The 16210-nt window shown below is 45.2% G+C and overlaps 2 protein-coding genes across 2 annotated transcripts; one reads left to right on the top strand and one right to left on the bottom strand.

Moving 5' to 3' along the window:
• The first annotated feature begins 6 nt into the window (after positions 1 to 6).
• On the top strand, positions 7 to 7029 carry OVOL2 (ovo like zinc finger 2). The gene is made up of 3 exons (XM_010169587.1): positions 7 to 138; positions 2453 to 2642; positions 6618 to 7029. Exons 1-3 carry the CDS (start codon positions 88 to 90, stop codon positions 6926 to 6928), a joined length of 552 nt encoding a protein of 183 aa, XP_010167889.1. The 5' UTR covers positions 7 to 87; the 3' UTR covers positions 6929 to 7029.
• Positions 7030 to 11877: 4848 nt separating this feature from the next.
• On the bottom strand, positions 11878 to 15936 carry MGME1 (mitochondrial genome maintenance exonuclease 1). The gene is made up of 4 exons (XM_010169586.2): positions 15333 to 15936; positions 13962 to 14184; positions 13353 to 13485; positions 11878 to 12112 (listed from the first exon to the last, which is right to left on the bottom strand). The coding sequence occupies exons 1-4, from the start codon at positions 15868 to 15870 to the stop codon at positions 11978 to 11980; spliced, it is 1029 nt and encodes a 342-aa protein (XP_010167888.1). The 5' UTR covers positions 15871 to 15936; the 3' UTR covers positions 11878 to 11977.
• Positions 15937 to 16210: the final 274 nt, after the last annotated feature.

Below are 16210 nucleotides of genomic sequence, written 5' to 3'. Positions count from 1 at the left end.
AGCGGGAGCAGCGGGACCCGAGACGTGGAGCCCAGCGACCCCCCGACGCCCCAGCCCACCCCCGGAGATTTGGGGACGGCCGGGGGGATGCTGCTGGACCTGGCCGTCAAGCGCCCCGTTGTCAGGTCGAAGATCAAGGTAACGGCTTGCAGCCCCACCATCACTTCCCCGGTGATGGGGTGACCACACTGCGAGGGCAGGGGACGCCAGGTGACAATATGGGGACACCGGTTGACAACAGTCCCTTGGGCTCTCTCTGCTAGAGGTGACAGCGCCCGTTCTGCACACCAAGGTGGAGGACCACGAAAGCGGCCAGCCGTAGGGTGGCAATGTCAGGGCAAGTCTTGGAGGCGACGTACCGTAATCTTCCAGTGCCCTTTGCCTTCCCTTATCCCTGCCTGGGACATACCGCCCCTGACCTGCTTGGCTTGGGTCCCGCAGGAGCTCTGAACCCAGCCAGGAAGGAGCAGCCCTAGCAGCTAGGAGTCAGGCCCCACGGTGTGTGGGTGGATCTCGTTCCTTCACATGGGGCCTCCTTAAAAGACCGCCTTCTAGGTTGCAGTCAAGCCTTCGCCAAGGGGAACTGTGGTGAATCTTACCACGTCCCCCCCCTGTCCTCTTGACTTATTAAGATAACAGCTAGGGAAAGGTCCTCCTCCAAAGCTGTGAAAGGCCATTGCCACCTTGAGGTGGACCCACAGGCTTGGGTGAAATGAAGCCATTATCTGTCCATTAACTTCCCTGAGGAGCCTCTTTGCTGCTTGGGCAGGGGCTCTTGGTGACCCAGTGTCCCCTGGGCAGAGCCAGCAGAGCAGAGCGGTGATTTCCCTCCCAGGGCTGAGAAGGCAAATCAGTCATGGGCTCCTTGTGGTACCCAAGAACCCAAAACCAAGCTCCCAAAGCATGGTGGTGATGATGCAGATGGGGTGGGAGGACCACATTCATCTCTGAACATCCAGAGTTCCCCTCTGCAGAGGTGGAGCCAGGCCACCCCAGTGCTAGGAAGGAGGAGATGTGTTTACCGGTGGGTAGTTAACACCTCATTAAAGCCTGGCTGTTGCTTTGCCGGATGGAGCTGTAAAAATTCCCGCTGTCTGTGCTGGGATGACAGCCTTTGGGCCACCCTGTTATTAATCTCATGAGTAACGCTAGGTTTCCACCGTGCTCATATACAGCTGCATGAGGTGGAGTCCTACCTGTTGCCCAACAGATACTCCCCAGCTGGCTCCTTCTCCAGTTTCACACCTTGTGGTTTCGTAGCTGCCTTTTTTTAAAAAAAATTAAAAAAAAATCTTTCTTTACAATTTCAGGTAGTATTGCTTCAGGAGTAAGTGAAGGAGGACAGAAAAAATAACTGGCTTTTCAGGAAAAAGAAACCCCAAACGGATTCCTCTCTTTATGAAGAGCTGGCCCTGCTGCTGCTTGACTTTAACCTACCTTGTATAATTTAACCTGGGCCATTGGCAATAGTCACAGTGAAACCTTGTTTTGGCAGAGTTGGGTTTTCTCAACGTGCCACAGAAACTCCCCAGCAGCGCCAGGAGAGCTGATGGACGTGTGTGCACGGGCTCTGCTGGCTTTCCCTCCTCCCAAGTGGCTAGTGGCGAGCACGTCCGCTCCCCCACAGATAATTAAACTAACAGCAAAGTATTTGCATCTTCCAGACATTAAGCGTTCCCTCTGAGGAACACTCTTCCCAAGAGCTGAATCATCAGTGTCTCCCTTAGTCAAGTTAGGTCATGGTGTTGGCGCAATATTTTTGGTGTTGGGTGTGCGGGAATGAGGAGATTAACCCCTAATGACACTCTGCCGGTAATTAAAGAGCCAGGGAGACCAACGGGAGGAGATTAGAGCCATTGTTTTAGCCTCTGCTGAGCCAGCGCAGTGTGCCTTTGGTTTGTGTCACCAAACCTACCTTTTTTTTTTCACTGCTGGCTGGTTTTTGAGGGACCCAGAGCAGCTGGAAGTGTCACTACTGAAGGCACTGCATGGGTATGACTTTCTCATGCCAGGGAGGGCCTCCCTTCTTCATCCAGGATACTGTCTGAGTGCAGGAGCAGACACACATGTGGCCCCACAGAGAGGTGCTCGTAGCCTGGACACGTGTGCTCATGGGACCAGGATCCCTGCCCCATGGGGAGGTGCTCGTAGCCTGGACACGTGTGCTCATGGGACCAGGATCCCTGCCTCTGGAAGGCATCCAGCACATGGGCTTTCTTTTAACCCCTGAAGCCCAGCTGGCCAGCCTGGCACCAGTCCCAAGCCACGCGCATTAAGTCACCCACTTGATTGCAAGGGAAGCGTGAAGGTTTCACCCAGCAAGAATCTCCCCAATGCTTTCACTTTTCATTTTGAATATATCCCAATAATTTTTTAATGCAACAATAAGTTTATTTTCTCTTGGTCATTGTCATCTCGATGCCTACTCACCCTGTCCTCTTCCATTCCTTAGTTCACCACCGGCACCTGTAACGATGCCACGGTGCATAGCTGTGAGCTGTGTGGCAAGGGCTTTCGCTTGCAGAGGATGCTCAACCGTCACATCAAGTGTCACAGCCAGGTGAAGAGACACTTGTGCACCTTCTGCGGAAAAGGCTTCAACGACACCTTTGATCTGAAAAGACACGTCCGGACTCATACCGGTGAGAACGCGTTCCCTCTGGGTAGCGGGAGGTGGGAGAAGGGGTGAGATGGGACAAGGATGGGAGTGAGAGTAACCCAGAAGGACAATAATACAAACCCCAGGTAAATGACATTTGCAAAAAATAGTGGGGATGTGATGGAGGAAAGGGGAAATCATGAAAGTGGGTGGAGAAAAGCTCTGGGACTAATGAAATCTGAGGAGAGCTAATGAAATCAGTGTGGGGGCATGAGCTGCCATCCAGATCCTGTGTAGACACAGCCATGCGCTGCCATGCCTGGGTCAGCAAGACCAGGGTAACCCACCTGGGATAACTCACCTGGGATAACCCAACTGGGGTGACTCCCCACACGCATGTCTAGTGTGTACCTGTGAGCAGAGGCAGGCGGTGGATGAAAATGCTTTGCCCTCTAGAGGCAACGAGCAGCAGTTTCTTGGTTTGATTGCCAACCTTCCCCTGCGGGATGGGGTTATGGCTTGATTTTGGCACCACCTGGAGAAACCAGAGTGTGGTTCATGCTGTGCCTCCAGCTTCTTTAGGGAAACTAGACAACACATCTGACTTCTGCACTGCATCCCTGCTTGCTTCAGGCTACCAGCTGCCCCAGTCCGCCTTCAGAGGCATTTCCCTCTGCACATCCAGCCATCCAGATGAGTTTGGCCACTGGCCTAAACTGTCTCCACTCATTTGTCATGCAGGTCACAGCATGGGTTGAAACCCAGGAGCAATGGGTTGAAAATCTCCTGACAGCAGTTCCTGCCTTGGACTGGGGGGGTTAAAAAAGCTGCTTTTAACCTGGGCCAATTCCCTCCTCCCTGCTTGCATCTCCAGCAGGTGCACAGGTATAGCCAAGGGTGCTGTGATTTAAGCCCAGGATGGCACTGGAAGAAAGAACAATCATCCTTTTCCCTTCTGTGCTCACTCTTGCTCCCATATCACTCCCCCGGGCTGGAGGGATGCACTTTCCGTGGCCACTCTGCAGTGAGGTTGGTTCCTGAGCCCACCCTGCATCACAGTGGTTGTGTTTCTTTGAACTGAATCAGTTGCCTCAAATCTGTCTGACTGGTCACAGGAGAGCTCATCCTAACCTGGAGCAGGGAGAAGAGAAGGCCATCTTTCTGTTTCTCATTTTCCTTAGTGGAAGGAGGTGGTGCGCAGGGAAGTGGTGGAGTCACCTTCCTTGGTGGTATTTAAAAGATGGGTAGATGTGGTGCTCAGGGACATGGTTTAGAGGTGGGATTGTTAGTGTTAGGTTTATGGTTGGACTTGACGATCTTAAAGGTCTTTTCCAACCACTACGATTCTGTGATTCTGTGAAGCGATGGCTTAAGTAACTACCAACCCCATCCTCACCAAGCACAAGGCTTTCTGGCAGGCTGTGCTCAGGAGGCTTTGCATTTGCACTGTAGGGAACCTGGAAGATGCCTCCACCCCATCTCTTGGACGTGTTCCAGGTTTCCAGATTTGTGGTTACCTATGAGACCTGACAATTATTTGGGCTTACTCTGCACTGTCTCTTTCTTGGCTTAGGCATCATTAACCAGGTGCAGCAGAAGAAGTGACACAAATATGTTGGTGGGCAGGAGTTGTTTCTTAGCAGTAGAGCTCATGAAAACAATACTGCCCATTTCGATGGGAAAGCATTAGCTGGAGCCAGTGTCTTGGGCTGTTCTGGTTTGTTTGCAAAGCTTTCATGTGGAAAGGAAAGCTGCTGGCTGTGCGCAGGGAGATGCTGCTGGGGTACGTGTGGCTGAAGTGCGGAGTTGGTGCTTCTGGAAGAAGTGATTTTTCAGGAAGAAGTGATTTTTCAACCTGTCCCCTCAGCCTTTGAGATTCACTAAATCCAAGAGGGTCTCAGAATAGAAGCTAAATATATATTTATATATATATGTATGCTGTGGTAGGTAGAGTTGAACTCACTATGCAGGAGCAGAGCATAAACATAAAGCATAACACCATTTTTCTAAAACTCTGGAAGGGAGGAAGGTCAGGAGTGAAAGCCAACTGTCCTGGAAACGTGAATCTTATGGTTAGATTGTCCTCAAATTTACTAGAAGAAATCTGGTGTCACTATTTCTGCTCTCCAGTATAAACTCTCCCATGTACTGTATCTGCCCGGTGCCCTGGCTCACAGAGGGACTGGTGCCTGGCTGCAGCGGGGGTACCAATCGCATTTTGGCATCTGTCTTTCCCAGGCTGAAATGTGGCATCTCTGAAAGCAGTGGCCTTTTTTATGTCTGAGTGGATTGCTGTTGAGGAGAGCTGGGCTATATTGGAATGTTAAAAAGAAGACAAATGGGCTGGAAGTGGTAGCATGGGTTTTATTTTGTAGCTATGGGTGTTCATCTACATGTGCTTTAGGGAATATCAGTGTTCCAGGGGAAATTGCCATGCAGTGTTTGTAACCAGGCTGCGCAACAGAAGTGTCAGAGAGTGTGAAAGCCAAATGTGCCACTCTAGCTTCATGGCATAATTAGACTTAAACTTGAAAAAGTAACTAATAATACACAGTGAAATCAAATTTTAAAATGATTCCTAAGTAATAACAAGGTTCCCACAGCCCTAATGGGCTGTGCCATCCTGGCACGACTCCTCTTGTGCTTGTACTGGTGCCTGTGGAGCACTGTGGGCATCAGGAACCAAGGATGATGAGAGTTTAAACTGCCTTCAGATGAGCATGAAACGGCACCCAGAATGCTGTTTGTAAAAGATAACATTTTTGTGTGTGAATTCTAATGAAGATTTGCAGTTTAATGTCACTGAAGAAGTCTCACAGCAGTACGTGGCAGGAAACTTTAGTCTGGATAGTTTAAGGTGGTAGACAGGGATAACCTTCTATTACAGGACTTGCCAAAATGCAATCAAGATGCTGCTTATGGGAACTTCTAATCAGCTTGGATTTCTGGTAGAAAGATCAGCGGCTGAGAAGTGAACTAACACAATGTGATTACAGGGTTAGAACTGTCTGTACGGACATGTGTGCTTTACCCTTTTTTTTGCCTGGCTATTACTCACCATAGGTCTGATCTTCCACACACATTTTGCTTTTCTTTGGGAAAAGAGAGGGGTTTAGGTAGCTCCTTGCATCAGTTTTAAGACTGGTCTGTGCTTGAAAGCTCACTGAGCTAGCCTAGTCAGTAAAATCACAACTGATTTTAGTTTAGATTTTTTCAAGTGTTGCTAAACCCTTGGCTATTTGTCATCCAAGTACTGGGGGGTTGTTAAGTTGGTGCTGACTGGTGGCAAAACGACTACTCTTTACTGCGCAGTATTTTTATAACATTGGTTGCCCGTACTGAACGGAACTGCTCAGGCATTCAAATCACAAGCCAGCCCCTTCTCCCTCCTCTGGAGACACAGATACAGATTTCTTTCATCTGAATGCACTTCTCTTCTAGAACTGGAGCTTGTAGTCTCAACCATCACATCTATATTCCAGGAAAACACTCTCCCTCATTTGAAGGACCGCGATCGCTGTGCGTTCGCGTTGGGCTGCCATTCACTGAAGCCTCATTGAGCTTTGCTCTCTAAAAGAGAAAAATTAACATCTTACCGAGATAGGAGATTTCATCCATTATAAAAGCCAAAATGAAAGGTTAGCTGAAACGGATAATTTTACCTAATCACAGGACTTTAAAAAAATCAGGGCTCCAAAGGAGTCAGTTTTGCAAGAGTTGGTAACAGCTTCTTCTTTAGGACCAAAGCACTGATGGAGGAGACCTGTTAGCATCTGCCTACATCTTCTCAAAGCATTTCTCGGTTTTCTATTCCTAAATATATCAACCCATTTTCTGGAAAAATTTAGCCTGAAAGTAAGATGTTTTATTTAGACAGACAGTTCCTCAAGCTAGTAGCTCCCTGCTGCTAGGTGTTTGCTCAATAGCTGATATGCCAGAGCCTTGCTTTTGGCAGGTTCCCCAGTCAGCTGTAAGAAATGTCCATCAGAACCATAATCGCTGTCTTTTAATGTTGCAGGAATTCGTCCTTACAAATGTGAGGTTTGCAACAAAGCCTTCACCCAGCGCTGTTCCCTGGAGTCCCACCTGAAGAAGATTCACGGCGTGCAGCAGCAATACGCCTACAAACAGAGGCGGGATAAACTGTATGTGTGCGAAGACTGTGGCTACACGGGCCCCACGCAGGAGGACCTCTACCTGCACGTTAGTAACGTTCACCCCGGAAGCGCCTTCCTGAAAAAAACCTCAAAAAAACTTGCAGCGGTTTTGCAAAACAAACTGAGCCCTGTCCTGCAGAGGAACTCCAAAGATGACGACAAAGATGAGTAACGTGGTGGATTACAGTGGTCTAAAGGAATGAAGTTTACATGTAGGACTATATATATATATATATTATTTTTTTAAAAAAACTATTCTGAAAGAAATCCCTGAAATGAATTGGATGCTTTTGTTAACGTGTTAACGGGACTCTCTTGATGTTGGTAGAACCTCAACTTGAAAGAAATATTCCAATACACGATGCAAACGTCTTGACTTTTTTACCTGGCCAAAAAAAAAACCAAACCCAGGAAAGGCTGGAAGAGGTGGAAGAGGCTGTCACCTCCTGGATGGAGCATTTACTGAACTGACAATTCCGGAGACCTGTTTTCTGTTTCAGCTCTACCACACGTCCGAGTGGCCACTGACAAATAATTTCACCTTTCCCCAGCGTATTTTGTAAAGATAATAACCATTATCTCCCGTACAAATTGCTTTTGAGAGGTTTGGGTGCAAAGTGCCATGTAAGAGCAGCTACTAGGACATAATTCTATGCAAAATGAATTAAAATGGTGTGAAGAGCAGGAGTACACTGTATTGGGCAATAAGATAAGATGCACAAATAACCGCAACTCTGCCACCCGCGCAGTAAACTGATGATTTCTGGGAGCGCAATCCAAGGTTAGCTGAAACTTTTTTTAAAAGGATGCAGAATTTTTTTCCTCCCAAACTTTCTCTACTAGTGAATGGCATTATTCCAGGGCAGACTTATGGTCATGTTTTAGGTACTTTAAGCTGTGAACTTACTTTATCACATTTAGGTTTAAGTGTAACCTTAACTCCGATGTTCCCGGACTTGTCATGCTCACTTTGGGGATTACTACCACATCCTTTGAACATACATCACTATCAACCCAGAAACCCAAAGAAAACACTTACAATGACTTGAAGATACGTATTTTTCTGTCATGATGATGAAATGCAATTTTTTGGTGTGTATTTTATGGTGTGTACGTGTGCGTGTGTGTTCAGTCAGGCTTTTTTCTTTTGAACGATGGAGTGCCTGTTCACTCGTACAACAGAGCAGCGCGGCGCAGGGGCGAGGGAGGCTCAGCCCGCTCCTGCCTCATAAAATCAGTGCAAAACTGTAGGCACGAACCTGGCCTCTCATCTGTAACCACTGTCAGCTTAGAAGGTGCTACAAGGGAAGGAGGTGGTGATGATGATGATGATGATGAGGGACTGGCACTACAGCTCTGTGTATTTAGAACTCCCTCTATATCCTGCTCCAGCTCCTGTTGACTCAGGACAACCAAGAGAGTAGTGCTGTAGGAACTGTCATGTGTGAACTTAAGGATTTAAAAAAAACCCCTGATGTCCCTGAAACCGCCCGACACTTTATGACTCTTCAGAAGCTGCTGCAGCCCTTACTGGGCACTTGGGTGTCACTATGAGGAAAGACAGGGTGGGGTGGTAATGTCCTCAGCAACCACAAGGTACTCTGGTCAAAGCACACGTTATTAATCTGTCTTTTAACTTAATGGACACAGCTGCTAAACAGGTTTTACATCAATTTAAATGCCAAACAATTAATGGATTTCTTTTGTAAATTCCAAAAATTCATTTTGTGCTCAAAATAAAGCTGTGTATTTGGGGAGGAGACGCTGTGTTCTATATATGTTGAAATAACAGCTGAAAAGTAACCCACCTGAAATACAGAGTCAGAGCCAGGACCTTCATAGTCATTGCTACTAAAATGGCAAGATTCTGAGTGTGTCTGCAAGAATCGTCAAAATCTTCTCAATTTGCCTCAATTTTGTACAGGCATCTGCTTGTTTTTGGGTTTTTTTTGTGGGGAAAAGCTTTGAGGGTTTTTAAAGCATTTCTAATGATATTAATACTTTATTTAGCACAACCATTGGTGCTCGGGACCTTGACAATGAGGATAATAAAGCGATGCTACTGTGTAAAGAACAAACTTGTCATCCTATGTAATGGGAAGGTCTGCACAATACTTTAATAAATGGGAAGTCCATGGGGAAAAAGCATCTGAGGTAAATTAGAAGATCCTTACTTTGCAAAAAGAGCTAAAGCTTGTGCACTGATCCCCATTTCTCCTGAGATCATGTTGTAACTGAACAGTGTAAGTGGAAGGCTGCTCATTCTGAGCGCAGCTTGTGTGTGTGTGTGCAAATACACGGACAAAATTGTCTAAGAAAAGCGTTTCCAGCTGGTTCAGCCAATTGTGCTGGTGACACTCCCCTCTCACCCACTCAGTGAGGTCTCAGTCATGAAACTGCTGAATTCAGCTCCGAGGTGGGACTGTTCAGTAGAGTCCATCCCATCTGAGCAAAGTGACCAGCCTTCACCTAACTGTAAGGGCTTCATGTCCTTAGCTCTGCTGAAACCTCAGCCCTTACACCGGAGCAGTGGCTGTGTGGCTGGAACCCTCCCTTTCTAGCTGAAGACACATTTTATATGTGAGCATGTGTATGCCTGTGGTTTTTTTTTCCCTCCTGTAGCACACATTGCTTTTGATTTCCCTTTAGTACTACTGCCAAAGCTTGTCCCTGCTGAAAGAACACATTAAGGTGGTCCATCTATGTGATCTCAGTCAAAGAAAGCGTTCACAGCAACAGAGAAAAGAAGCAGGTAGCAGTACACAGAAGAAAAACAGCTCTGGATGGAGAGCAAACCTCTGACAAGCTGGATGCTACCGCTGGAGTAGTTGCCCTGGTTGTCTGGCTGGTTTTCCTGCAGAGGACAGATTTGCCCTGTAGCAGATGCCTTGGGCTTGTCAACTGAACAGTCTGGCAAGTTAGTTTAAACTGGTCACAAAGTGGGTTTGACTTTGCATGACACTAGTAAGGGCCATCTGCCAGTTCTGTTATGGGAGAAAACTGGCAACAAGCTTGTGCCTCTACAGAAACGTTCCACAGCTCACACGGGGATGCTGGAGGCAGCCAGACTTTCAGAGGTGCCAGACACCAGTAACTTCCACCCACTGCTACTGTCTCTGAAGGCTGCCTGCCTCCTCCTGCCTCTCTGGTGGTACCGACTCATCCCAGACTTACAGACAGGTTTACAAACTGACAGCGCCAGTGAAGCTGGCAGCCTTCCTCGGACACAAGGCTTTTGTCAAACAAATGAACAGGTGAAGCCAACAGGTGCCTGCACTGCCCGTGCTCCAGACTTGTCCTTATTCACTAGGAGGCCAGATGAGGATGAAATCTGACATGGTTCAGAGACATCTAATGGCTCTATGATGCACTGATGAAGAAGGCAATCCCACCAAAACATTGCCCAACTGTTCCACACTCTCTCAATTTATCCAGTCCCAATCACCACAGGAAATTCACATTTTATCACCTCCTCCTTCTGCCCAGGGTATCTCACCTCTTGCCTCTGCCCACCCTCTTTGTATCCACAGAGCTATCTTTGACAGAATATTGACCATGTTCCGTGAAACTGAACCACCCACTTGCTAAAATTCTGTGATGTGGGGAGATACTTGTAAAACAGGTAGTACCTCTGCAAGCTCACACAGCGTCGTCGCCGTTAGTCATCTCTGAACCCAGTTTCTCAGTCTCCATGGTTTGTCTTTTTAGATAGAAATCTAATTAAGCACAGAGCAATCATACCATCACCAGACCGGGTTTGAATAAGCAAGTACCACTATAACTAAGTTTCAGCGCCCAGGTTTCCACAGTTCAGTACTCTGGAAAAACAGATTAAGCGCTACAGAGGTTTAAGTTTCTTCACCAGCAAGCCTACCCATTGGGGTTTTTTTTTAGGTATGGTTCTGGCTGATCTTCTTGAAGCTTAGAGGTTGGTTGTATTTTTATTTGTAATCTGCAGTGGTATTACAAAAAGTCATACATACAATTCAGAGAAAACAAAGAGAATGCAAAAAAAAAAGCCTTCCAAGTGTGCAGCACAAAGCAGTATCGCCCGAGATCATCAAGGCTTGTTCTGTGTCTATAGACTTGATTTTATGGAACAAGCTTCAAAAATAAGTTCTGTTTTAGAACATTTATACATAAACTTATTTGGAAAAAAAAAACCCAACCAAAAAACCAACAAACCATAAAAACCCAGCCCCCTAAAAGCCAACCAACAGCTCGTCATTCCTCAGAAGGCCCAGCTTCAAAGTCCCACACCTGCTTTTATCAAGAAACTTTCTCACACTGGCAAATGCTACAACTTGACACTGGAGACTGTTCCACACAGGCAGGCTCCTTGTCTGCTCAGACCCACCACAAAGTCAGCAGAGCTCAAGACAGTTGCAGCGTTGGCCTGCTTGGAGACTCACAACCCAAGGTACAAAGCCCATTTACACTCACAGTTCTTTCATGTGGGCTGCCCAGCCTGTTGAGAAACCTGCAGGAGGAGCCACTAGAAGCAGTCGAACTCGCAACTTTGAGAACACTTGCTGGAAATTTCTAAGTGTTTCAGTTACAATTCTGCTCCTCTTTTGCTAAGACACTTCTGTTAAATGATCACTTTGCCTTAGCATTTTAAATAAGTGCTTATGAGAACCTTGGTTATAATTCTCAGCACAGTTTTCCCAGTTGCTGCTGTAAGAAAAACTGCAATTAGTAACAAACCTGTTAATAGACACCTTTGAGATGAGCAAGAACTAAGCTGCCTGAAACCCAGACTACTCTATTCATGTGTTTATCGTTTGCATTTCTTTCAGCTCAGACAATGCAGATGTCCTTTTGCTTTAGTTCACCAACTTCATTTTCAAAGTCTCCAGTTCTGCAACAGCTTTTTTTCCCCCCCCCCCTCAAAAATGACAAAAGAAGGATGATTTGATTGAACAGTTTTACTTGATAATAGAAACTTTCCTATCAACCTTAGATTGCATAAAGTGTGTGGGGAAAAATATATTAAGGTGGCTTTGTACTGCTAGGTCCACTTAAGTCACCTACAATATAAGCAAATACACATTCCCTGTGCCAATTTTCCTTTCTTTTTTTTAAGGGAGAAAACCTGTTATTAAGAAACGAGACAACGTGACTGAAAAAAAGAGTATGTATTCAAATAGAAGATGTAAACAAAGGATTCTTGCTTTGGCTCTGTGCTCAGACCACTTGCCCCTGCATAGCTTAGTTTGGGTCAGTTTTTGTCCATGTACTCTTCGAGGCGCAAAAGCCACTTATTCCAGTACTGTGAGCACAGATTGGGATCCATGAAATGGGAATGCGCAGGGGAGCCGCTCTTGTAGGCGACCACGATGAGTCCACAGCTCACCTACAGGTACAAACAGAAGGCTGTCAGAAATTCAGTGTCAACATGCAACTTCAGTCAGCAGTTCCGAACACTAAACCTCACTGCAAAACATCATCTTAATATAGAAGTATCTTGAGTAAGAAATGGGGAACAAAACAGAGCAACAATTCACCATGAAATGCTTGAAGACTAACATTCAAACGCTCCAAAGACTCAGTCAGAGCTTTGCACTCTGACTGACTTCGGCTAAAGCCAGAGGACTCAAACTCTGAGTATCAGAGTGGCAGGGTCTATTTAAACCTTCCAGATGCTGGTAAAATTCCCAGTGATTGATGAGGTCATATAACCAAACTGATGCCATTCTTCAGCATCAGTCTGAATGGAAATGGTTACTTAGGTATGTTCTGACATCTTTTATACTTGACAAACATCTAATCAAAATCTCAAACAGCCACTGGCGTGAAGAGAAAGCAGTGAGGGGCAGAAGGCTAATACCAGAATTTTCTGCCCGTATTTCACTCTGTGAGCATCACGTCTGCCAAGTGTTTGTGTTTACTGACCTCCATAGTATTCTAGAAAGTCCTTTGCACAACCTATGAATCACCCTGCTCTTTTCTGCTTTGTATTTTCTCCTTTCAATGCTTTGCATTGAAGTAACAATCCTTCAGGCCAAACAGGCCTGGCTAGAATTGCATTTGGAGTCTTTAAATTAAAAACATTATTCCACTGTCTTCTGATTAAGTGATTGACAACACACTGCTTTCCTCTGAAGGAACACTGTATAGTTTCCAAGCACTCTAAGTAAATCACTTAGTCCCTCATTTGCTAGTGGGATATAGCAACACATGATTTGAGCAATGCCATCCTAGTTTGCAGGCTCTTTTGCTTTAGTTCCTCTTCTTCCCCTTCCTACTCTTGACACAAGCAAAAAACACATAGAACAAAGCACTGGGGGTTGCCCAGATGCCAAGTCACCGTGGGTTCATCTGACCTCCTAAGATGCTGAGCATGCCTTGGTCCCACTGAGCAGGAGCTTCCTTAAAACCAATGAAAAATATACTGCTGACAGACAAAAGCAGCAGGATTTAGCAAGAGGAGTGGAGTTATTTCACAATATGTCATCTTAACCTGATGTAAGACTGGGCTGCTTTGTTACAAATCCTACCAACAGTTCCACGATGGACAGCAAGTGCTCAAGGCAGGAAAAATGAAACTAAGGTGGGCGCTGCTGCTTGTCTGGGCAGGTAGCAGGGCTACTGACCTGGAAGTCATAATTGGCATCGTGATTGATGGCTCCAATATACGCTGCAACCTGTAATGGGTTGTCAAAAGTATTCTTCAGAAATGGCTTTGGTTTCTCTGAAGTTTTCCAGTCAATCACACACAACTGGCCTCTGCATAAGAGAACAAGACAGGACAATGTTTTAAACTTAAGTTCAGTCATAGTAAGAAACAATGAATGGGACCCCAAAGAAAGGCCTATTGCTCTCAGCCTGTTTCACCCTGATGTCATGTTGTTCATTCTTATGCTCAGTCTAAGCGAGTCTCTTCCACACTGGTAGCTTATATCTCAAAAACCAAGACTTACTAATATCTGCTGCAGTTTCTGGCAACTGCTGGGGAGCACTTAACCCTGCTGTGCTCATAACCTGCTCCAGTAAGGAATTCTCCACAAGGAACAACAGCACTTCCATCATCAGGTTCATCCAGGGGAGTTCATCCACTTCATCCCTCCTACAAGATCTTTCCAGCTTCCCCCCCAAACAGCTCACCAACACACCTGCTCCAGCCTGGGACACAGGCTCCCACACGCCACAGAGCACCACGCAACACCAGCACCACCAGGTTTCTTAGAGAACCAGTACTTCACCGATACTTAGCCACGCAGTCCACCAGGCCCAGATACTGAAGAGTCTCATGCTGAACGGCACTTTCCAGAGCTCTCACTTCACTGATATCTTCCAAGACATGTTGCACACTTGATAAGTAGCCAGAAATAACATCATCTTCTCTCTGTTCCTTAGTTGCCATCTCTTCAGGCAGAAATATAGATTCCAAAGCGGCATGAAAGAGCTCTCCTTGGAGGAAAAGATCTAAGGAAGATGCAAAAAAATCCCTGTATTTTAGACACTATTTGTAACACCCGATGGACTTGTATTCCAGATAGTGCACAGCTCTTAAACCAGCCCTGGTTTTGTACTGAAAGCTTGAGGATGTGGGGAAGAGAAAGGAATGAGACAGAAAAATAAGTTAAGTGTCAACAGTGAAATGAGTATCTCATATTAATGCTTACTTTACTTTTCTGGTCTCACTCATTACTCAGAAACAAAATATGATTTTTAATTTACTGTTTATTGAAAGGCATTTGTGAATTTCTATGAATTAAAAATATTATTCTAGGCTGCTTTTGCTCCTTCTGCTGTTTTGGTTCATTTGAATGGAGCTAATCTCCTCCTGAAATGGGTGGGCATAGTTCTAACAGTAAAGACTTATCTCAGAAATTATTACAAGAAAGTGAAATTTTAAATAGCTGTGTAAGGTTTGTTATACCACTTTATTCACTGAAGTGCTTAGTAACTCAAAAAACATAAACAAAAGATATTCAGTTTTAAAAAGCATAATAATTCATGTAAGGAGAGCTCAGTTATTTATTAACCTTGCTACAAGAGGCCACCTACTACCCCCCAGATCCCCTTCAATCCTACAGCTTGGGGGAAATCACCTTTGCAGGTCTTCTGAAATGAAAACCTTTAAATGCATGACAATTTCATACAAGAGACTACATATACTGGATAAACTAAATAGTTACTGAAGAGCTTCAACAGCAAGACACATAGTTTTTTAAACACTCAAGATGATACGCTCATTTCCATCTCATTACAAAGTAACTTTGTATTTGCAAACAGGCTCAATAATATAATCTGGAAAATATCTATTTGTAAATAGCAGAGAGAGAAATAAAGGAGAGGCAGATAACAAAGCAAAGAACATCTATAAACTAATTATTGTTTCACACACACTTCTGAACCCATTTTAGTTGTCCTAGAACAAAGATCAGAGCTCAGATTAATGGATAATGGGCGCACTCATAATATGCTCTCACTCCTTGAAATGGAAACAACTGAATGGATTTCCAAACCCCTTGGCTTGCAGGGCCAGACACTGCAGCTGTGCTAGCAGGTCCCCACCAGCTATCCCAGCTACTGCTTCTACTTTGCAATGACACTGTGGTTAGACTCACTTTTAGTATACTCGGCAAAACCATCTTTCCCAAGCTCCAGTGTCATTTTCTGCTTCCATCTTTCTAGAGCAAAGGCTTGCTGTGGAGAAAGAGTCTGTTGAAGAATACGGGTAACACTGGGCATTTTTGTTTTCTGTAAAGAGATTTTCATGGGGGGGTTTGAATCACTGTTGAGAAGGGGAATTCTCTTGTTGGGGTTTATTAAAGGAACCCAGTTCTTGGGAGTTTTTGTTTCAGCCTTAACTGGAGGTCTGTGTTTACCCGGCGGCCCATATAACAAATTGTCTTCTTCAAATATTGTCTCTGGTGTTTGGGCGCTGGTTTTGTAAGATGTAACAGAGTAGACCAAGTTCTTGTATTTTTCTTGGTCAACTTGTTCATAACTGTTTGCTTTTTTCTTCTTACTATAAAGACAAGTGGAGGTAGCCAGGCACATATACGGGAATTGCTTTTGGAAAAAAGGTATTTGAAAAAGCATTTCCAGTTTCCCAGGTTTCCTGGACAGTAGCTGTAGGAATTTCATTCTGACAAGAAGCATTTGTGAGTAGTTCGAGTTTTCTTTCTTCTGTTAGGCACAGTCTGTAGGTCACCATAATATCCCCCTGTGGAAAAAGACATTTGTGATTTCCAGAGTCATAAAAACTCTACCATCAACCTATTTTTGCCCTTTGCCAAACAAAGAACTGCTGTGGTCACAAAGTGCCTTCATACACCTTATGCCACCAAAACTCCTTTAGATAAAGAATACAATAAGAGAAAGAACCAACAAGCGATGAAAAGAGGAAAAGATCCTGAAAAGAACCAGCGCTGGTCCACAAAATCAGAAAAGGGCAAACGCATAAAGACGCTGCGAGCAGCAAACGCTGCAGCAGAGGATG

This window comes from Antrostomus carolinensis, unplaced genomic scaffold (genome assembly GCF_000700745.2).
Source record: "Antrostomus carolinensis isolate BGI_N321 unplaced genomic scaffold, ASM70074v2 scaffold35286, whole genome shotgun sequence".
Taxonomy (NCBI): domain Eukaryota; kingdom Metazoa; phylum Chordata; class Aves; order Caprimulgiformes; family Caprimulgidae; genus Antrostomus; species Antrostomus carolinensis.
The sequence above is the reverse complement of the archived record's forward strand: the minus strand, read 5'-3'. Positions and strand labels throughout refer to the sequence as shown.